At 28.8% G+C, this 19537-nt stretch overlaps 8 protein-coding genes across 8 annotated transcripts; 4 read left to right on the top strand and 4 right to left on the bottom strand. All coding sequences in view use genetic code 12, as the record gives it.

Annotated features, from left to right (window-relative positions):
- Positions 1-1068: 1068 nt before the first annotated feature.
- On the bottom strand, positions 1069-2301 carry CAALFM_C208580WA (uncharacterized protein; the record flags this gene model as incomplete). Its single annotated transcript, XM_709370.2, has 1 exon — positions 1069-2301. One exon carries the CDS (start codon positions 2299-2301, stop codon positions 1069-1071), a length of 1233 nt encoding a protein of 410 aa, XP_714463.2.
- A 1598-nt stretch (positions 2302-3899) lies between these two features.
- On the bottom strand, positions 3900-5186 carry ANP1 (Anp1p; the record flags this gene model as incomplete). The annotated part of the gene is made up of 1 exon (XM_709371.1): positions 3900-5186. The coding sequence occupies one exon, from the start codon at positions 5184-5186 to the stop codon at positions 3900-3902; it is 1287 nt and encodes a 428-aa protein (XP_714464.1).
- Positions 5187-6353: 1167 nt separating this feature from the next.
- SMC2 (condensin subunit) lies at positions 6354-9869 on the bottom strand (the record flags this gene model as incomplete). The annotated part of the gene is made up of 1 exon (XM_709372.2): positions 6354-9869. The coding sequence occupies one exon, from the start codon at positions 9867-9869 to the stop codon at positions 6354-6356; it is 3516 nt and encodes a 1171-aa protein (XP_714465.2).
- Positions 9870-10219: 350 nt separating this feature from the next.
- MSU1 (Msu1p) lies at positions 10220-13660 on the top strand (the record flags this gene model as incomplete). The annotated part of the gene is made up of 1 exon (XM_709373.2): positions 10220-13660. One exon carries the CDS (start codon positions 10220-10222, stop codon positions 13658-13660), a length of 3441 nt encoding a protein of 1146 aa, XP_714466.2.
- Positions 13661-14274: 614 nt separating this feature from the next.
- On the top strand, positions 14275-15324 carry CAALFM_C208540CA (uncharacterized protein; the record flags this gene model as incomplete). Its single annotated transcript, XM_709374.2, has 1 exon — positions 14275-15324. The coding sequence occupies one exon, from the start codon at positions 14275-14277 to the stop codon at positions 15322-15324; it is 1050 nt and encodes a 349-aa protein (XP_714467.2).
- Positions 15325-15535: 211 nt separating this feature from the next.
- On the top strand, positions 15536-17650 carry CAALFM_C208530CA (putative asparagine synthase; the record flags this gene model as incomplete). The annotated part of the gene is made up of 1 exon (XM_709375.2): positions 15536-17650. One exon carries the CDS (start codon positions 15536-15538, stop codon positions 17648-17650), a length of 2115 nt encoding a protein of 704 aa, XP_714468.2.
- A 607-nt stretch (positions 17651-18257) lies between these two features.
- CAALFM_C208520CA (uncharacterized protein) lies at positions 18258-18419 on the top strand (the record flags this gene model as incomplete). The annotated part of the gene is made up of 1 exon (XM_019475263.1): positions 18258-18419. One exon carries the CDS (start codon positions 18258-18260, stop codon positions 18417-18419), a length of 162 nt encoding a protein of 53 aa, XP_019330808.1.
- Positions 18420-18637: 218 nt separating this feature from the next.
- On the bottom strand, positions 18638-19357 carry CAALFM_C208510WA (uncharacterized protein; the record flags this gene model as incomplete). The annotated part of the gene is made up of 1 exon (XM_709376.2): positions 18638-19357. One exon carries the CDS (start codon positions 19355-19357, stop codon positions 18638-18640), a length of 720 nt encoding a protein of 239 aa, XP_714469.2.
- Between the last annotated feature and the right edge of the window lie 180 nt (positions 19358-19537).

Raw genomic sequence — 19537 nt, 5'->3', positions numbered from 1 at the left:
GATTATTAAAGTATTCTTGGATTCTTGATAAACAATTCTTGCAATTGAGCCCTGATAGAATGGAATGGAATGTTATTTACCTATCTACCTACCTACCTACCACTAAATAATACAAAAATAATTTAAAATTAATATGGTTAGGGATATTCTTCTCATGATTTTAAACTTTTGCAAGTAAATAAGTTGGATGCTTTAGTGAAAGATACACGTTTTCTGATCATAGATGAGAATCTTCTGTCATTTTTTTAATCATTCTCTCTTTTTTAAAAAAATGAGAATGATTAATTTAATATTGATTGGCACTAATTTTGATTTCCCAATGCTTAACTGATCCAGGGATCGACTTTTATTATTGATTCGTAGATGTTACCAAATTTGAAAAAGTATACGTGAAGATGAAAATTTCAAGTAATTTCAATATATACGGTTGGTAAACTTGAAATTTTGTGAAATATTATTATTATTATTGTTATTATTATTGATACTATTTCCGTGATGGAATTTTCAGTTAACTTCCCATAATACCAATTAGTTTGTGATTATTTCAACATGGTTTTGATATGGTTACAAAAAGTTAAATATTAACAAAAATTTTATATTAACAGTACCATAGTGGTGGTAGTAGTAGTGGTGGTGGTTAATAAAACCCGAAAACGGTTATGAGATTTTTTTTTAGAAAGAAGAAAAGTTCTTTATTTTCAATTTGGATAATTTCATGTTTTATATAACCGTAAACAAAAATGAAAATAGGTCGAAATAGGAATTCATTCCTAATTAAATATTCATCTTTTGATCTGCGGTACCCACCAGTTGTGCCATCTGTGTGTATGTGTCCCGTATTCTGTCAAAAACTAACTACTAAAATACAAATTAGCTCTGAAATTTTTCTTGGAATCTAGGTGATTATCAACTGATTTTTTTGATTGGGGAAAGAAAGAAAGAACAAGAAAATTCAAGAATGGCATTTGAATGAGTAAAGTGGTTACTTTTACCTCATTTCACCACTCTCCCGCCCCCTCCCCTATTCTACAATTAATAAACTAAAATATCAATTAAACAAAATATATACTAAACAAACCACATCACCATAACCATTATCAACATCGATAACAAATTTTCTATTTTGTTACTAATACCCCTACCTTCAACAGTAGTTGTAATTGCAGGCAAACTAGAACTCAACTCATTCGTATTACCACCCTCATTATTAATCTTTGTAGTATGTACTTGATTACTAGTTTGTGATGTAATTGTATAAGTAACATAATAAGTAGTTGTATCATGTGTCACAGTCTCAACTGTGGTAATTTCTGTTTGAGTAATTATAACAGCAGCAGCAGCAGCGGTAGTTGTAATATATGTTTGACAAGTTTCTTCCCAACATGATGTAATTGTTGCGGTGACACTGGTAGCGCTTGCACCAGTATATGGATTAATTGTTGACAATTGTTCTGGTTGTTGAGTTAAAGGACAATAAGTAATGTATTCAGTTATTGTGTTATCAATAGTTTTAGTCATTGTGGAGGGAGTAGCAAGAACAGTAGTTGGATGACAAACATGATTATTGTTATTGTTGTTACTGCATGAAGTAATGGTGATGATTTTCGTTGAAACAACGGTTTCCACAGAATTTATAGGTAAATAAGTGGTATAGACTGTGCCGGTAGTTGTAACAGTAGTCAAACTTGCAGGAACAGTGGTTAAATGACAAATATCATTACTGCAAGAAGTAATTGTGATAATCTTGGTAGTGGTGATAGTTTCAGTAGCACCAGTGGCAGTGGCCGTAGTAGTAGTAGCAGAAGAACCTTTGGTGGTTGTTGTAGTGATTGATTGAGAATTGGAAGTTTTTGTTGAAATCACACTTGGATTAGTAAATCCAGTTCTAGTAAGACTATTAGATGATCCAGTATCAATTGAAGAAGTCATTTGATCAACATCAACAACGGAAAGAATCACTTTATCAATCATAATTCCTCGAGATCCAGCAATATCAATAATAAAATCATCAACCAAATCTTTCTTCAGCAAAATTTTTGACAGCAGCAGCAGTTTTATTTGTTTATTTTTGGCAAATAACCATCTTTTCCTAATGATTTCAGTTGAATTTGAATTGGGAATTTTATGTAAATGAACTTGATATATTGGTGTATGTTTATCATATAATAATTTCGCAGCAATAGAAATTATCGATCCACCATGTTTTATATCAGTAGTATATCTATGACTATTAATTATAGCATAATAGAATTGAACATTATAATCATCACGAGAATGGAATGTGAAAAATGGATCAACCATAAATTGGGAAGATGAAGATGATGGATGGAGGGTTGTTGGAAGTTGAAATGGACAAATACCGGTATCATAATCAACAGTAGCGACTTTAATATTATTAACTAAACAAACAACTTGTTTAGTTGATACAATAGGTGATCAAATAAATATAATTAAGGTGGCAATATAATAGTAGATATTCATATTGTTAAATTTTTACTGTTTCAAAACCAAAAAAAAAAAAAGAACTGCAATTTTGGAAAATAACTTCCAATCTCACCATATTTATATAGTTTTTAGTTTGAAAGGGGGTATAATTGTCGTTTTCAAACAAACTCACATATTTCAATGACCATGTTTTCAATAATAATAATAACATAACGTATTGTCGGGGGGTAGCATAGTAAAATATTATTAAAAAACGCCATAAAAAAAAATTGACAATAACGAATCAGGGTTGAATGTTTCTTAAAGAAGATAAAAAAACACACACAATATTATTTATTATAGACATGTAAGTTTTTGAATTTCAGGATTAATATAATTTCAAAAATAAATGAGAATTGACACGAAGAAGTGAAAAGTCAACACGGTGATATTTATATTTATTTATTTTTTTTTTCTTGTAGAAGTATAATCATGTAATATTGAATATACCTTCTTTAAGAATGAAGTTGATTGATGGCGATAATAACAATTTTACATCCATAATAGGAACGAAATAAAACAAAAAATGAAAAAACTCGTGAGTTTAACATTATCGTAAATCCAGTTGAATATTATACAACTTTAAGAACAATAACAAATTTTGTATCTCCTCTCCTTTCCCGCCTTGTATTATAATTATACTATGAGTTTAGCCAAGTATTTAAATTCAATCAAAGATGGTGATGGTGTTTTTCTTGACTTTTTCTTTTGGGGTGGGTGGGAACCCTCCCAATAACAACAACAATAAGAAAAAAAAAAAAAAAAAATAGCACTCAACAAGAATTATATTTCGCAACCAAAATTAAATTAATCTATTTTCATTAATTGTTCAGTCTAATGATTTTCTAAAAACAAGTTTTATATAATATCAGTTTAACTTAATTTTAGAACCATGGTAGAGTATCATTATTATTTGTCATCATTTCAGTTTATGCAAGTTAAGGTAAGTAAGTAAGTATACACTACGAACAGGGGAAAAATTGTACGCGAAAAAGAATTGGGACCCATAAATTTATACGTGTTTGTTATTGCCATCTCCTCTACCCTTTGAAATAATAAAATTATATTATATTTCTGAAAAAAAAACATTACATTTAGATACACGGTTCAGCCCTTGATATATGATAATTAACAACGGGGTTCTCTCTTGTTTCTTCAGTTTTCGCGATTCAGACACAATAACAATATTGATAATCATTTACTATTTACAAGAGACATACAAGTTGAATATGAAACACAACAATAATAATAATACTAATACTAATACTTAATGGCTATGACTATGAAAACTATAAAATATGAATTATAAATATTAATAATATGAGGGGGCGGGGAGGCGGGGAGGCGGAGGGGGAGGGGGGGTTAGGGCGGAAAACTTATACATAACGAACTAACTGTAGTTTACCTTCCTTTTTTTATGGATTGAAATCGGCTAATTTTTTATCATCATGAGAATTTTTATCAATATCAAAATCATCAACTCCTGACCAATCAACTTTAATTTTCCTTACATTACTCATATCGGTATTTTTCAAAAATTTACTTCTTTCTTTATCCCAATTATTTTGAACATCTTCAAAAGCTTTATTCCATACTTTATCGTAAACTTTTTTAATTTTAGCTTCTTCTTGTTGACGAACTTCTTCAGATGCCATCCATTCCATATGTTTTAAATCATCAGATGAAGGTTCATAAATATGCCAAATCACATAATGAGGTAACCCAACAACAGAAAATCCCATTCGTTTACTTAATTTCCCAAATGCTTCAGTTTCTGCATGTTTTTCAAATGAAAATGCTGGGAAATGAGATCCTTGACGGAATACATTTGCTTTAGTCAAAATAGAGACTCCACCAATACCATCTAAATCCATTTCTACTTCAGGATCACCATAAGGGTCTCGAAGATAAGCTAAATGAGGTCTCCAAGTTTGATATTCAACATAACCTTCAACAATACAAGCATCTTCATCTAAAGTATCGGCCAATTGTAAACCTCCTTCACTTTCTTGCCAAGAATTCAAATCATATGGTTGTTGATTACCTAACCAATCAGGAAGAGGACGCCAAACATTGGGGACAATAACATCTTTATCATGATGCATTAAATCTTCCAAAATTGTTGGTGGTACCGTTTCAACATCAGCATCTCTCCAATAAACAAATGAATGATATGGTTTAACGGCGACTGTCCAAAGCCAATTTCTTGCTCTAGCCATTAATTTTCTTCTTGGACCTTGAGCAGCAAAACCATGACGATCGGAAAAACCTTGACCAATAACTTGACCAAAATCTTTTTCAAAAATTTCAATTTCTCCAAATGCCAATTTAGGATCTTTTTGAATTTCACTTAAATGACGTTTTAATTCTCCCATAGTATCATCTTTAGAATCAGAAACTAAAAATGCTAAATCAATTAAATTATGTGGATAAGTCAAATTTTTCATATGAGAGAAAAACATTGGTAAATGAGGAGCAGCATCACGTAATGGAACACAAAATAAAACTCGTTCATCATATTGCCAACCATTAGCTGAACCTTTATAATTGGCCAAATCATAAAATTGGACTTGAGAAGTATCAAATGTTGATAAATTAGGAGCATATCCTGATTTTGAATTAGATATTTGGGTATAAATTGTAAATAAAGTTATTATACCAATAACAATACTTATAATCAACGTTCTTAGTGAATAAAACATTTCAAAATAACCTTTCGATCGATATTTCTTATCAACATCATCATCATGATAATCATAGGGTGTGACCAGTGGTATTGATTGTGTTGATATTATGTGTTCTTAAGAAAAAATATAATATATGCAAAATATGAGGGGACGGGAGTTAACTTAACAACTGTTTTTTTTTTGATTAATCTTTAAAAGGATATGAATAAAGATGGTAGGTAAAATGAAATTAAACAAAAACTAGAAACAACAACAAAGAAAAAATAGAATAAAGGACAAATTAATTAATTAGCAAAAAAATGAATAAATTTCTAAGTGATTAATAGTATTTAAGTCTAGTAGTAGTTATTGATGAATGTGGATAAAAAATGCAATAAGGTAAAGTAGGGGTTTAGGTAAGGTAGGGTGGTTGTGAAAGAAAATGAAATGAAATGAAATGAAAGGAATCAATCAATTGTCAGGTAGGTTATATATTGTTTGAATTGGATTGAATTGTTTTTAAAATTTTTTTCCTTCTTTCTTTCTTCTTTGATTTCACCAACCAAGTTTTATTTTTTTTCTTCTTCTTCTTTGTGCACGTGCTTATCACGTGTGCCAAGTGATTTTATTACATCTTACACGACTCTAATTGAATGAGGAATTTTTTTCTATCACTAATAACAAAACTAATCATAACTACTACAATAGTCTTCTTCCCCTTCTCCTTGGTTATTGATTTAACCACTTACTACTACTACTACTACTACTACTACTTCTTCTTCTTCTTCCATTTAATATTAACTTATTCTTTGTATCTTATTGTTGTTGTTAATATCCTCTAGCTACATGATCCCCTTTTTCCCCTTTTTATAGAATAATCACTTCTATTATTTTATATATTGTATCAAGACATTTCATTTATTATTATTATTATTATAATTACTATAATTGTATCATATAATATGTATAGTATCTAAACAAAAAGGAAGGTGCATATATGTGTGGTTATTCTTCCCTTTCTAGTATTATTATTATTATTATTATTGTTCAATGTTTGTGTTAAATCAACTAAAACTTGAATTACTTGATTTGTGACGCGTCTTGTTTAACTTTAACTTCTTGATATTCTCTTATTAAAAGTATACATAACCCCAATTAAAGACTAACATACTACAAACATTTATTTGGTAGCTTTTTTTTTTCTTACATAACAGATACTATAGATGTACCATCTTGAAATCTAGTTCTAAATACTCGATTAGCATTAGTAAACATTCCTTCTTTTAATGAAACAACAATAAATTGTGATCCTTTAAATCTTGTTTTAATCAAATGACCAATATTTTGAGTATGAGAAAGATCTAATGCTGCATCAACTTCATCTAATATATACATTGGTGCTGGTTTAAATTGTAATAATGCCATAATTAATGAAAGAGCAATTAAAGATCTTTGACCACCTGATAATTCTACTAAACTTTCTTTCCAAACTTGACCTAATTTAACTTTAACTTCAAGACCTTTAGTTACATCCATCATATCTATAGGAACTAATTTAGCAAATGATCCTGGTAATAAATCTGCAAAAATGGCACCAAAATCTTTAGATACTTTTTGATAAGTAGTATTTAATGTATCACGTTTATAACCATTCAATTTATTTATGGTATTAACAATTTTATTTTTATCTTTTTCAATGGTTTTAACCATGGTTTTCAATGATGTTTCCTTCTTCTCAACATTTTCAATCATACTCATAATATTAACATTCACTTTGCGTCTCATACTTGAGAATTTCTCTTGTAATAATTCCCATTGTTCTCGAGTTTCTTCAATATCAATGTTAGGATATTGATCCATGATATTATTCACCATTTGATTATCCATGACCCATTCATGTTCACTTATAATTTCATCTAATCTAGTTTTCAAATTCTTGGTGACATTTTGTGATTTTTCTAATTCATGAGTTAATTTTTGTATATCTAATTTTGTCATTGTCATTTTTTCAATTTTCAATTTAACAATATTAGTTAATTCAGTGATTTCTTCATCTAATCCCAATAAATTAGCTCGAGCATCATCTAATTCTGATTTAACCAAGGTTAATTGTTCAATCAATTGTTCTTTGGTTTGATCTTGTTGTTTGATCTTGTGAGTTAATTCATCAATTTGATTCTTGGTAGATATTAATGCTTCTTGTTTATTTTGTAATTCAATTTTCAATTGTTCACTATCAATTTGTGCTGCTTGGAATTTATCCGTTTGATTTTCTAATTGTTTTTCTTTGGAAATAACTTGTTGTTTCAAATGGGCCACTTCTTTTTTCAAACAATTGATTTTAGATCCTTTATCATTATTAAATTCAGCAATATCTTTTTCAATAATGGCGATTTCTTGTTTATATTGACGACATTTCTCTTTAGTGATTTCAATTTCTTCAGTCAATCTAATAATTTCTAGTTGATTTAAATCATTTTGTTTCAATATTAATGCTGCCGGGTTATTTTCCAATTTCTTCTCTAATAAAGATAATTCATGTCGTTTTAAATTGATTTCATTCTGAATAGTTCTTGTGGAACTAATTAATGAATCCATTCTTGATAATTCTTGCTTTACATTTTGTAATTCAAATTCAATTTTTTTCAATTGTATGGTTAATTTATTATATTGTTGAAGTTTTAATAAAATTGTCGAATTATTTCTTCGAGACCCTCCAGAAAGATTCCCCTCTGGATCATATATATCACCTTCTAATGTAATTGATCGACTTTTAATTTTAGGATCAAACGTCACTGCTTTAGCTGAATTAGGATCATTACAAATAAATGTTGTACCAAAAATATATTCCATTGCCTTGTATAATTCATCTTCAAAATCAATTAAATTAAGGGCAAGATCAACTTTCCCCGGTGCAACTTGTTTAGCATAATCAATGACTTGATGATCTAATTTACGTGAAGAAATCTTATCCAATGGTATAATTGTTACTCTTCGTTTCAATTGACCTTTTTCTAATAATTGAGAAGCAACATCACTGGTATCAACAACAACATTATATAATCTACCACCAGCACATACTTGTAATGCTAATGCCTTATCATGAGAAGTTTCTGGTAAATTGAACAATTGAGCTACAACACCTCTTACTAATTGATCATTAAAATCCTGTGAAGGTCGATTATATTGGAAATCTAAATTCCCAATTTCTCGTCTCATATGATTTAATTGTTGATTAAATTTATTTTGTTGACTAATTAATTCTGATTCTTGATCTCGAAGTTGATGGATTTTCGTTGGTTCAAATCCTAATTTTGAATCAATTTCCAATTGTTTAGTTTTAATGAATTGACGATGAAGTTCAATGGCAGATAATAATGTTTCATTTTCAGTTTTCGCTTTAGTCAATTTCATTTGATCACTTTCCATTTGTTGTTGAAGATGATTTATCTTGAGAGTTGATGTTTTAATGAAATTTTCTGAAGCATTTAATTTCAGTTTCACATCATTTAATTGGGTGATATACCCAGAAGTGACATTCCCAGTCGATGAAATCCCCGTAGATAATGTTGATAATAATTCTTGTTTATTAGCATATTCTTCCTTTAATTGTACTAATTCTTGATTTGATTGTTTATATTCATTCTCTTGATTATCGAAAACAGTTTGATTCAGAGCTAATTGTTGTTTTATTTGTTCCAATTGTTCAATTAGTTTAGTGTGTTTATTTTTTTCTTCAGTTAAATTATCCATAGCAATATCTCTTGCCGTATTCAATCTTGTCAAATCATTAGATAATTGATTTTCTTTAATTTCTAATTCTTTCATCGATCCATCAGTTTTCAAATTTTCTTCCTTACGTGATTTAACTTGATCTAAATCTTCATTCAAATTTTTAATTTCATGATTCAATTTATCCACTTCTAAATGTAAATTATTCATTTTGGTTTCATGATCATTTAAAAATTTCGAATGATGAGTGAAATTTTTCGATAATAAAGTATAATCACAAGCAGCGATAATTCTTGATAATTTTTCTAAATCAATTTGCGTTTGTTGAAATTCAAGAAAATTCCGTTTTTCATTACGAAGTTTTTCTAATTTGGGTTCAATTTCTTCAGATAATAAATTTCGAATTTCCGTCAATTTTGCTTCCTTCTTGGCCATGGTTTTTTGAGCTTTATCTTTCCGTTCTTCAAAAGTTCTTGTACCAGCAGCTTCTTCAATTAATGATAATATTTCCAGTGGTTTCATATTTAATACTTTAGTGATTTTCCCTTGCATAATTAGAAAATTGGGATTATTAATATTTAATTGTACTGATTGAAATAAATTTAATACGGTTTGTTGTTGAGCTTTATGACCATTAATTAAATATTTCGATGTCCCCCCAAGAATAATTTGTCTTGTGACACTAATCGTGGGACAATTTTCAAACCCAATAGGTGATTTTGATACTTCACTATTATTGAAAACAATAGTAACACTGGCTTTAGTAACACCAGCTTGACCTCGTTTATAAATTAAATCCTGTAAATTAGAAGCTCTCACAGTCGACATTGACGCTATACCTAAAACAAAACATATGGCATCTAAAATATTTGATTTCCCTGATCCATTTAATCCAGTTATGGCATTAAATTGTGCATCCCAATTGGATATCACGGTACGAACAGCATAAGATTTAAATCCATCTATTATCAATTCATCGACTTTCATTTGGCTAGTTGGTTAGATCCAGGGTACTAATAATTGTTTGGGAATAAGTTACAACAAAGTAATTACCAACAAATAAGAATAAATAAAGCTAGTTGATGTAGTAGTAATAATAGTAGTAGTTCCAAGTAGATGGAAGTTGATCAGGAACGCGTTCAAAATCAAAATCAAAATCAAAACAAAGAAAGAAGAAGAAAATTTGATGTTGATTGAGACAATTCATAAATTGTTACAAATTACACTACCCTCTGTTAGTCTTCTTCTTCTCATCGGAAAGAAGTTGATTTTGATAAATTATTCAATAGTGATATACAAGACCTACTCCCCCACCTCCATATTTAGTGACCGATTCAATGTTGAGACTTCAAGAAGTTCATATACGAAAATGTTATGGGTCTAAAATAATACTAAAACATAATCTTCATATATCTTCTACTTTATTATATAATAAACCTTCGATTCCATCAAGTCGACGATCAAGACTGAAACAAAAGTTCACATCTAAATCTAAATATGATGATTCATTTTTCAAAAATATATTCCAAGAAAATAAGGATAATAAATCGAAAAGTATTGAAACCCAATCTCAAGATACTCACCAAGAAGTTAAAACTTCAGGATTGGAGAAAATTCAAAATCTTGTTAAATCCAAAGTTAAATCACGTAGTATATTTGATTCTTATGCTAATTTAAGAATAGATATAACTAAACCAAATGATGAATTAGTACGATCAATAATTAAAAATACCAAAACTATGAATAAGAAAAGATTTACTGATCCTGCTACTTCTTGGTTAAGTAATTTCTCCCAAAAGGAAATACAAGAATTACAAGATTTTTTAAATAATGATTTACCTATTAATGGAACAATTAATGGGAAAACTATGGAAACTCCAGTTAAAATTGGTGATTTAGTAACTTTAGGATCAGAAAGTTTACGTTTATATTTAGTTACATCCGTACCTAAAACTTTTAATTCAAGAATTTGTACTTTTTTAAGTGATAGAGGTGAAATTATGTTTGCTCCCTTTAGTACTATTGGTTATCGATTTTCCGGATTAATACCTGATAAATATCATAAAAATATTGAAAAATTTGTTGTATTGGAACAAAAATATTTAAATATTCCGCCTATTGGTATACCTGATGCAGTTTTTTCAAAATCAAATTCAGCTTTACCTAAAGAACTTCAAGATCGGGAAAATGGAACAAAGAAAGTGGTGACTGAAGAAAAAGAAGAGGTTGTAGATGTTGATGGTAATGGTGATCCTGATGAGTCGGCATATTTGGATCCAAATGATTTTATTGTCCAACAGGCATCTTCACAATTATTATCTAATACTGATGTACAAACATTTATTGTACCAACCACAGTTCGACAAATATATGTTCCAGCATTATTGCAAATTTCTAACGAAGCATTTTGGAAAATGGGACCAATGTATCGGAAATTAGAAGAATTACATAGAAGTTTACAAGTTGATGACAATAATGGAGAATTCAATACTCCAAGAACAGTATCAATATTTGAAATATTGAGCAAACTCAAACAGCCAACATCTGAACAATCAACATCGACTATAAAATTAGGTAAATCACCAACTAATCTGATAGATTATGATCAACGACAATATAAGATATCAGATGTTATGGCAGTATTATCATTATTGAAAAAGCAAAGTCATTTGTGGACAATTTTACCATGTAAGCTGTCATTCACCCCTACAAAAGTAACAATATGGCCGCTTGCCCAAACTAAAGAAGAAGAAAGAACGGTTGAATATTTAAATAATGATGATGGATTAACTGAAATTACTAAATATTGTGGTCAAGTTGCTTTAGGTCAAAAACCAGCCAATACTAAACCAATATTTTATAATAATGTTGAGAAAATGTTAAGAGAATATGTGAATGGGAAATATAAAGATGATGCATCAATATCTACTACTTTAGTATCACTTTTACGGAAAGTAGATAAATATTTTGTTGAATTGGGAATACCACTTAAAGAAGAAGCTTATAAGAATGAATATTCATATGGTAAAGCTTATGATTTGCTCACTAAATTAAACAATGATGTTGTGGTCAATCCATTATTATGGTCTGAACAAGCTAATTTACCAACTGAAGAAAATGCATCGGCCAATACTTTGACAAAACAAAAATTTTATAATTATATGGATCAAGAACTTGCCAATGAAACCCCTAATGAAATTTTACAAAATACTATTGCCAATGAAATCTATAATGAAGATCCATTACAACATTTAAGACAAGATATGAGAGAAATCCCTATATATTGTATTGATGATCCAACGGCCCATGAAATTGATGATGGTATTTCTATACATGAAGATCAACAAGATTATATTGTTTCTATTCATGTTGCTGAACCCAGTTCATATATTAAACCTGAATCAATAATAAGTTCTTTGGCATTTGAAAAAACTTCAACTAGTTATATGCCAGACACTGCTTTCCCCATGTTACCTAAATTAGTATCAGATATTGCTGGATTAGGAATCCCTGACAAGGATACTCGAACATTTGTGATTCAATATAGAGTTGATAAGAAAACTGTCGATGAATATATTTCCAATAAAGTGAACGATAAAAATTATAAAGTTGATCAATTGTTATTAGATCAAATAATTTCTCAAATCAACGAAAGTAGCAATATTATTTTTGCCACAGTTTCTAATTTTCGACAAGGGTTCACTTATGATAAAGTCAATGAAGTATTGAATGATGAAATAAAAATCAATCAATATAAATCAATGGGTCAATCCAATGATCTTGATTTCAATAATTTGATAAAACTTCAATATATATCTTCATTACTTTGGGAAATTAGGAAATCTAATCATGCATATACAAATAGTGGTAATACTAAATTAATGGTCAAAAAAAATAACACTAGCAATACAAATTGCGATACTGAATTCATTTATGATGCAAATGAATTACAAATGAAACTTGCCAATTCAAATAATACAGTTTCAATTGGATTTGCTAATTTAGAAAGTGCATCAATTAAATTAGTTACAGAAAATATGATCATTGCCAATTATTTAACAGCAAGATTTGCCACCACTAACAATATTAAAATATTATATCGATACCTTGATCCTAAATTTAATGATGAATTGTTATCCGAATATCAAAAATTAATGAAATTATCAGATACTAATAACAATACGTCAATCCCCACGGATCAATTAACACAAATGTTCCCATTTTTCACTAGAGGTTTAGTCACTGATAAACCTCAAAAACATTTACTTATGGGATTATCAATGTATTCTAATATAACATCACCATTAAGAAGATATATCGATTTAGTGAATCAATGGAAAATTCAAGATTTCTTTTTAGGTAAACAACAACAACAGCAACAACAATCTAGAATAGATGATAAAAATATTCCTGCTATTGCCAGTTATTTAAATGGTCAAGGTGAAATCATTAGAAATATTCAACTGAGAGCAAATACTTTTTGGCAAGGGTTATTTTTAAGAAATTATCAAGATTTGAAAAACAACTACAACCACAACCACAACCACAACCCAATTGATTTTAAATTGAAATTAATTACTAATCCAACAATGGGTCCTACAGTTGGTGTTTATATACCAAATTTTAGATTTATTAATGCTCATGTTGAAGTATCATCAGAAATGTTGGAAGATTTCAAACTGGGTCAATTGAAAATTGGTGGATTAATTGATTCTAATAAATTACATTTAAAACAAGTTGATTTCTTGGAAAATGAAGTGATATTTGAATATAAATAGAGAGAAATAGAGAGAGAGAAAGAGTCATTATAAGACTTTTAAAAGTTCATGTAAATAGAAAGTGTTCAATAACTTTTAAGTTATTGTTTTAATAGATGTTCCTTTTATAAAGAGGAACTTTAAGTTTAACATGGAATAAACACCAAATAGAAATGGTCTACAATCAAATGTATTAATAACCAGTATTATTAAATATAAAACTCTCTTCAGCTTATTAGATAGTAATCTATTGAAATCATTCTCTAATTGTTAATTGGTTATTTTGGTGGCGCTTACAAGAAAATTGCCATAAAATTTATCACCAAATTAAGACAATAAAAAAAGGAGTGAAGTAAAGACAAACATAAAGATCGTCATTCTTTATGATAACTAAGTAATTGTCATTGATTAAAACTAGCCATCAATGAATATTCATTAATATGTAGTGGTGGTGGTGGTGGTGGTAGTAGTAATAATTTGTGTGTGTAGAAAGTTTAAAATTCAAATATTATCCATTTCCACACGACCTCGTAAATTTGATTTGATTTTGATTTTGTTTTTGATTTAAATACTTTGATTTGAATAACAACAATACATTTTGATACCAATCTATTCTATCTTGTTCAACAACTACAATGGAGGAGTCTAATGATTATCCATCATGTTCACTTCAAAATTCATTTATATCAACATTAGATCATCTACCGTGTGATATTGTCCGATCACTCTGGTTAATTCAATCATGTAATTTAAAAATTGATAAATATAAACAAGAATTAAATGAATTATTAGAGAAATATGCAACAACAACAACAACATTAACTAATGAGGAATCATATTTTTTGAAACGAATAGTGGAATTGAAGAAACGAATAGAATATTTATCAAGGGAAACGATTCAAGAATCACGATCAATGAATAATCAATTAATTACTCATAAATTGAATTTATTAGAAGAAATGAATCAATTAAAGAAAATTGAAATTAGTAAACATAATTTAATTGATGATATTGAGATGAAGGAATTAAGACAACAATTGAAAACTCATTATAATGAACATCCATTAGTTTCTCAAATGGAAGCTGTTCAAGAACAAAAAGATTTGATAATAAGTTCCAATGATAAGAGTCAGACCAATGACAAAAATGGTGGCAGTAGTGATAGCAGTAGTAATACGAATGGTATTTTGAAGAATAAAATTAAAGATGAACCGGAAAAATCAAAACTTAAATTAATATTAAGAATCCCTAAACAAGATAAAGTCATTAAACCTAAAAATAAGAAGATTGTCAAGAAGGTACAAAAGAAACCTACTGAAAGAAATACAGTAATTAGCAAAGATAATAAAAAGTCAAAAACTTTAAGGAAGAAAGTTCCACAATTAATAGAATTGAAAGAAGAACCAGAGAAAGAAGAGGAACAAGAAGATACTACACTTTATTGTTTTTGTAAACAACCATCTTTTGGTAATATGATTTCTTGTGATAATGAAAGTTCATGTCCAAATGGAGAATGGTTTCATTATAAATGTGTTGGAATATTAAATCGAGTGGTGGCATTGAAATATACCACAGGGAAAGAAAGTTGGTATTGTTCTGAGAATTGTAAATCTATGGCTTTACAAGCCAAACAATCTAAAAAACAGAAAAATGGAAAGAGAAGAAAACGAAGAAGTCATTGGTAGTTGAATAGCCCAATTGCTTCCTTTATATATAGTTTATATAGTTGATATTAAATGAAAAGTGAAAAACATTAAGAGTTGTTGTTGTTGACCAGACGTCTCTCCATTGCAGAGTAACAATTTTTTTTTTTTTTTTTCAAATCTCGAGATGATTAGATTCTCCAAAATACAAACAAAACTAATCAACTCCAAACCACTCTATTGACATTATTCCATGTGTGGAATTTTACTTAAAGTATCAAATAAACCATTGGATATACCATCATGTATTCCACAACCATTAAGACAAACTGATAATGATCAAAAAACCAACTCTAATCAACATCAACAACAACATCAACAATGGGAAACCTTAGATAAAGCCATTATTGAATCATTTTTAAATAAAGGATCGGAATTAAAACCATTAACTAATCAACAAATTTATAAATTAAATAATTTATCTCATTTAAGAGAATTAAATAATCAATTATCGAAACTTAAAAATAACGTGAAAAGATTATCATCAGATTTAGAATATCAACGACAAGAACAAATTAAACAATTACAAACAGAAATTGATTTGATCTCTAAAGATTATGATGATGATGATAATGATGGGTTAGAAATTGATAGACAAAAAGGAGAAGGAGAAGATGATTTGGATCAATTGATTTATAATATATCTAATAGAGGTCCAGATTATTTGAATTTCAGTCAATTCAATACCACTACCAATAATGGAGATGAATTTCATTTCCAAACATTTCTGGCGATATTATCCTTACGACAACCATTTACAAGACAACCGATTTTCAAAGATCAATTTGTTTTACAATTCAATGGGGAATTATATAATCAAGAATGTTTACAAATTAATGATACCCAATTTATAATTGATAAATTACATGAACATTTACAAGTGAATGATAATAGAAATAATGCAATTTTATCAACTTTAAAATCTCTTAATGGAGAATTTGCCATAATTTTAATTGATTTATTGGAAAATAAAATTTATTTTGGTCGTGATTCTATTGGTAAACGTTCATTATGTTATAAATTGAGTGGTGGTGTCAAAAATAAACAACTTATTATTAGTTCTGTATCAAATAAAGGATTTATTGATTGTGAAAATATAATTTATGAATATAATTTGGGTTATAATACATTAGCGAAACATAAGTTACATGAATTACCAAGTCATGCCAATATAGAAAGTGGTGCTATAAAAGATGAAGAACAATTAGTGAAAAACCTCTATGATGAATTGAAGAAATCTATATGGAAACGACAAGATTCTATTCATCCTTTAATAGAAGACAACAATCAAGAAAGTAAATTAGCCGTTTTATTTAGTGGTGGATTAGATTGTACTATAATTGCCAACATAATATGTCAATTATTCATGGAACAGAATACCACCACTAAAACACCAATTGATTTATTGACAGTCGGATTTGATAATCCTCGTACTAACCAAAAAAGTAATGAAAGTCCTGATAGGAAATTAGCCATTAAATCATGGTTTCATTTAAATAAACAATTCCCATTATTGAATTTACAATTGATTGAAATTAATGTTGATTATAAATCTTGGTTATTACATAAAAGTCGAGTGAAAAAATTGATGTATCCATATAATACAGAAATGGATCTTTCTATAGCAATTGCATTTTATTTTGCTTCTAGTTGTTTAAAAAGTATTACTTCGAAAACTATATTAAGGGATAAACAAATTGATTGGGATACATTCATTCAATCACCAAATAAATATATTACCAAGATTGAAAATTATGAATCTAAAGCAAAAGTATTATTCAGTGGATTAGGAGCCGATGAATTATTTGCTGGATATTCTCGTCATGAAGCCATTTTCAACAAGAAAGAAAATATCACTAACGATAATACTAATCTACTTTATGAAGAATTACAAGAATCATTAAATTATGATATATCAATTATTCATCAACGTAATTTAAGTAGAGATGATCGAGTCATTAGTTGTTGGGGTAAAGAATTACGTTATCCATATTTAGATGAAAATTTCATTGATTGGGTTATTCAAAATATTCCACCACAATTAAAATTCAAATACAAGTATGAATATTCTACTACTACTACTACTACTACTCCTCCTACTACTACTACTCCTACGGTTTCTACCAAAAAGTCTAATAAAAATAAATTAACTTTCATACCAACAAGGAAATATATTTTAAGACAATTAGCTAATTATTTACAAATGTCATATGTATCAATAGAACTTAAACGAGCAATTCAATTTGGAGCCAAAAGTGCTAAATTAGAAATTGGTCAAAATAAAACCAAAGGTACTGATAGTCTATAGATTTACCATATAAGGGAAAGGGAATGAATAATGAAATGAGGAGATTTGAATGTGGCTATAGAAATAAGTTAACTAACTAACTGAATTGAATTGAATTGAATTGAATTGAAAAAAGGGGGATCCACTTTTGATATATATAAGCATTTGAAGTAATTACCCAAATTGGAAATAAATTAAGCGAAGTCCAAAAATTTTTTTTTTGGCGCAAATCAAAAATTAAGGCGGGGATGGGCAAAGCAGGAACGGGGGACGTGGGACGTGGGACGGGGACCAAGAAGGGGGGACGCAACGCGACGAGGAGGGGCAAACGTTTAAGTTTACTTTTCTCCCACCACATATCAAAGGGGAAAATAGTTTCTTAAAGTTAAATAATCTTGTGATAAGATAAGTTGAAAGGGAGGGGGTGGTTAAACATAGACCCTAAATATATATATACATATATAGAGACATTGATCTTCATCGTCGTCAACTTCACATTAATAGACATTAATAGAATTTAATCAACTTTCAGTATAACTTTCTTTTTTTCATATTTTTCAACCCAGTCTTAATCAACGACTATTATCCAATATATTCAGAAACATATTAAATTGCCCTTCCCTTAATCATGACTACTCGATCATCAAATTCTTCTAGTGTCGTTTTAAATGATTATCTTGCTGCTTTAATATTAGTGTTTGTTGGATTAGTAGTAGTTGTCAAAAAATTGGATAGTATAATCATTGAATTACAATCATTAAATTCAAATCTTAAAGTATTGGCTCCATAATGAGATTCACTTAAACTCATCAATTCAATATATAGATTATTATTAATGGTGGTTTTGTTATTTTATCAAATATATATATAAATAGATAAATAAATAATTTAGTAACTATAGATTATAATGTAGGCTGACATATACATAACTGTAATACTAGACCTACCTATATTTCAGTAATATAGAACTAGCAATATCCATAATAAACACCAGTGCCCCTCCCCTCACTATGTCAACTTATCAACCCACTTAGGTTCAATCACTAACACTTTACAACTAGTCAATAAATTCTCTGGCTTATCAATAATCAAATCATAATCATCATCAACTTCATCTCCCTCTCCCTCTCCCTCTTCTTGGTGTTGGTTGTTCAATTTATAGACTTCACCTTTAACCCAACATTTCCGACCTGATTTCTCCAACACAATACATTTTATCATTATAAATTGATTAGCTATAGTAGGTTGTTTATAATCAATATTTAAATTTGCCGTTACGCCTCGTTGATTTTCAAAATTAAGAAAAGCTAATCGACAAGTTAATTCATCTAATAAAGTAGCTAATAATCCACCATGAATTATCCCTTTATGTCCAGTTAATTTATGACCTAAATGGAAAAATGTCACCGAATAATTAGAGCCATTACTACTAGTACTACTACTATTACCTGGTGGGATTTCTTGATGATGAAGTAAATATTCATCATTAATGAAATATAAAGTTTTGGTACGAAGATTGATTTTATCATCACCTTTAAGTGTTTCACCAGTTAAATTTGGCATGATTCTTTCAATGATTTTTGAAGTTTCATTATTAGTTTTAATGAAATTTTGATATTGATTAATAATATTGATATATTGGGGATGAGAATTTAATTGTGATTCAAATGAAGACGAAGATGAAGAAGCAGAGACAGAGGAAGAATCTATTAATGGAAGTACTGTCATTGCTAATGATACTAGCAGTGGTGATTTGAGTTGGATAGGATATTATTGGGTATTTATATATATTGACAACTCTTCTTTTTATGGAGTTAAGATTGAAAAAAAGATCATATTCTATCCGAGGATAATCAAATTGATGTTAATCTTTCTTATCGCTTCAATTGTGTATTGTAGTCAACCTGC

This window comes from Candida albicans, chromosome 2, assembly GCF_000182965.3.
Source record: "Candida albicans SC5314 chromosome 2, complete sequence".
NCBI classification, from domain to species: Eukaryota; Fungi; Ascomycota; class Pichiomycetes; order Serinales; family Debaryomycetaceae; genus Candida; species Candida albicans.
This window is presented reverse-complemented; position numbering and strand designations above follow the sequence as displayed.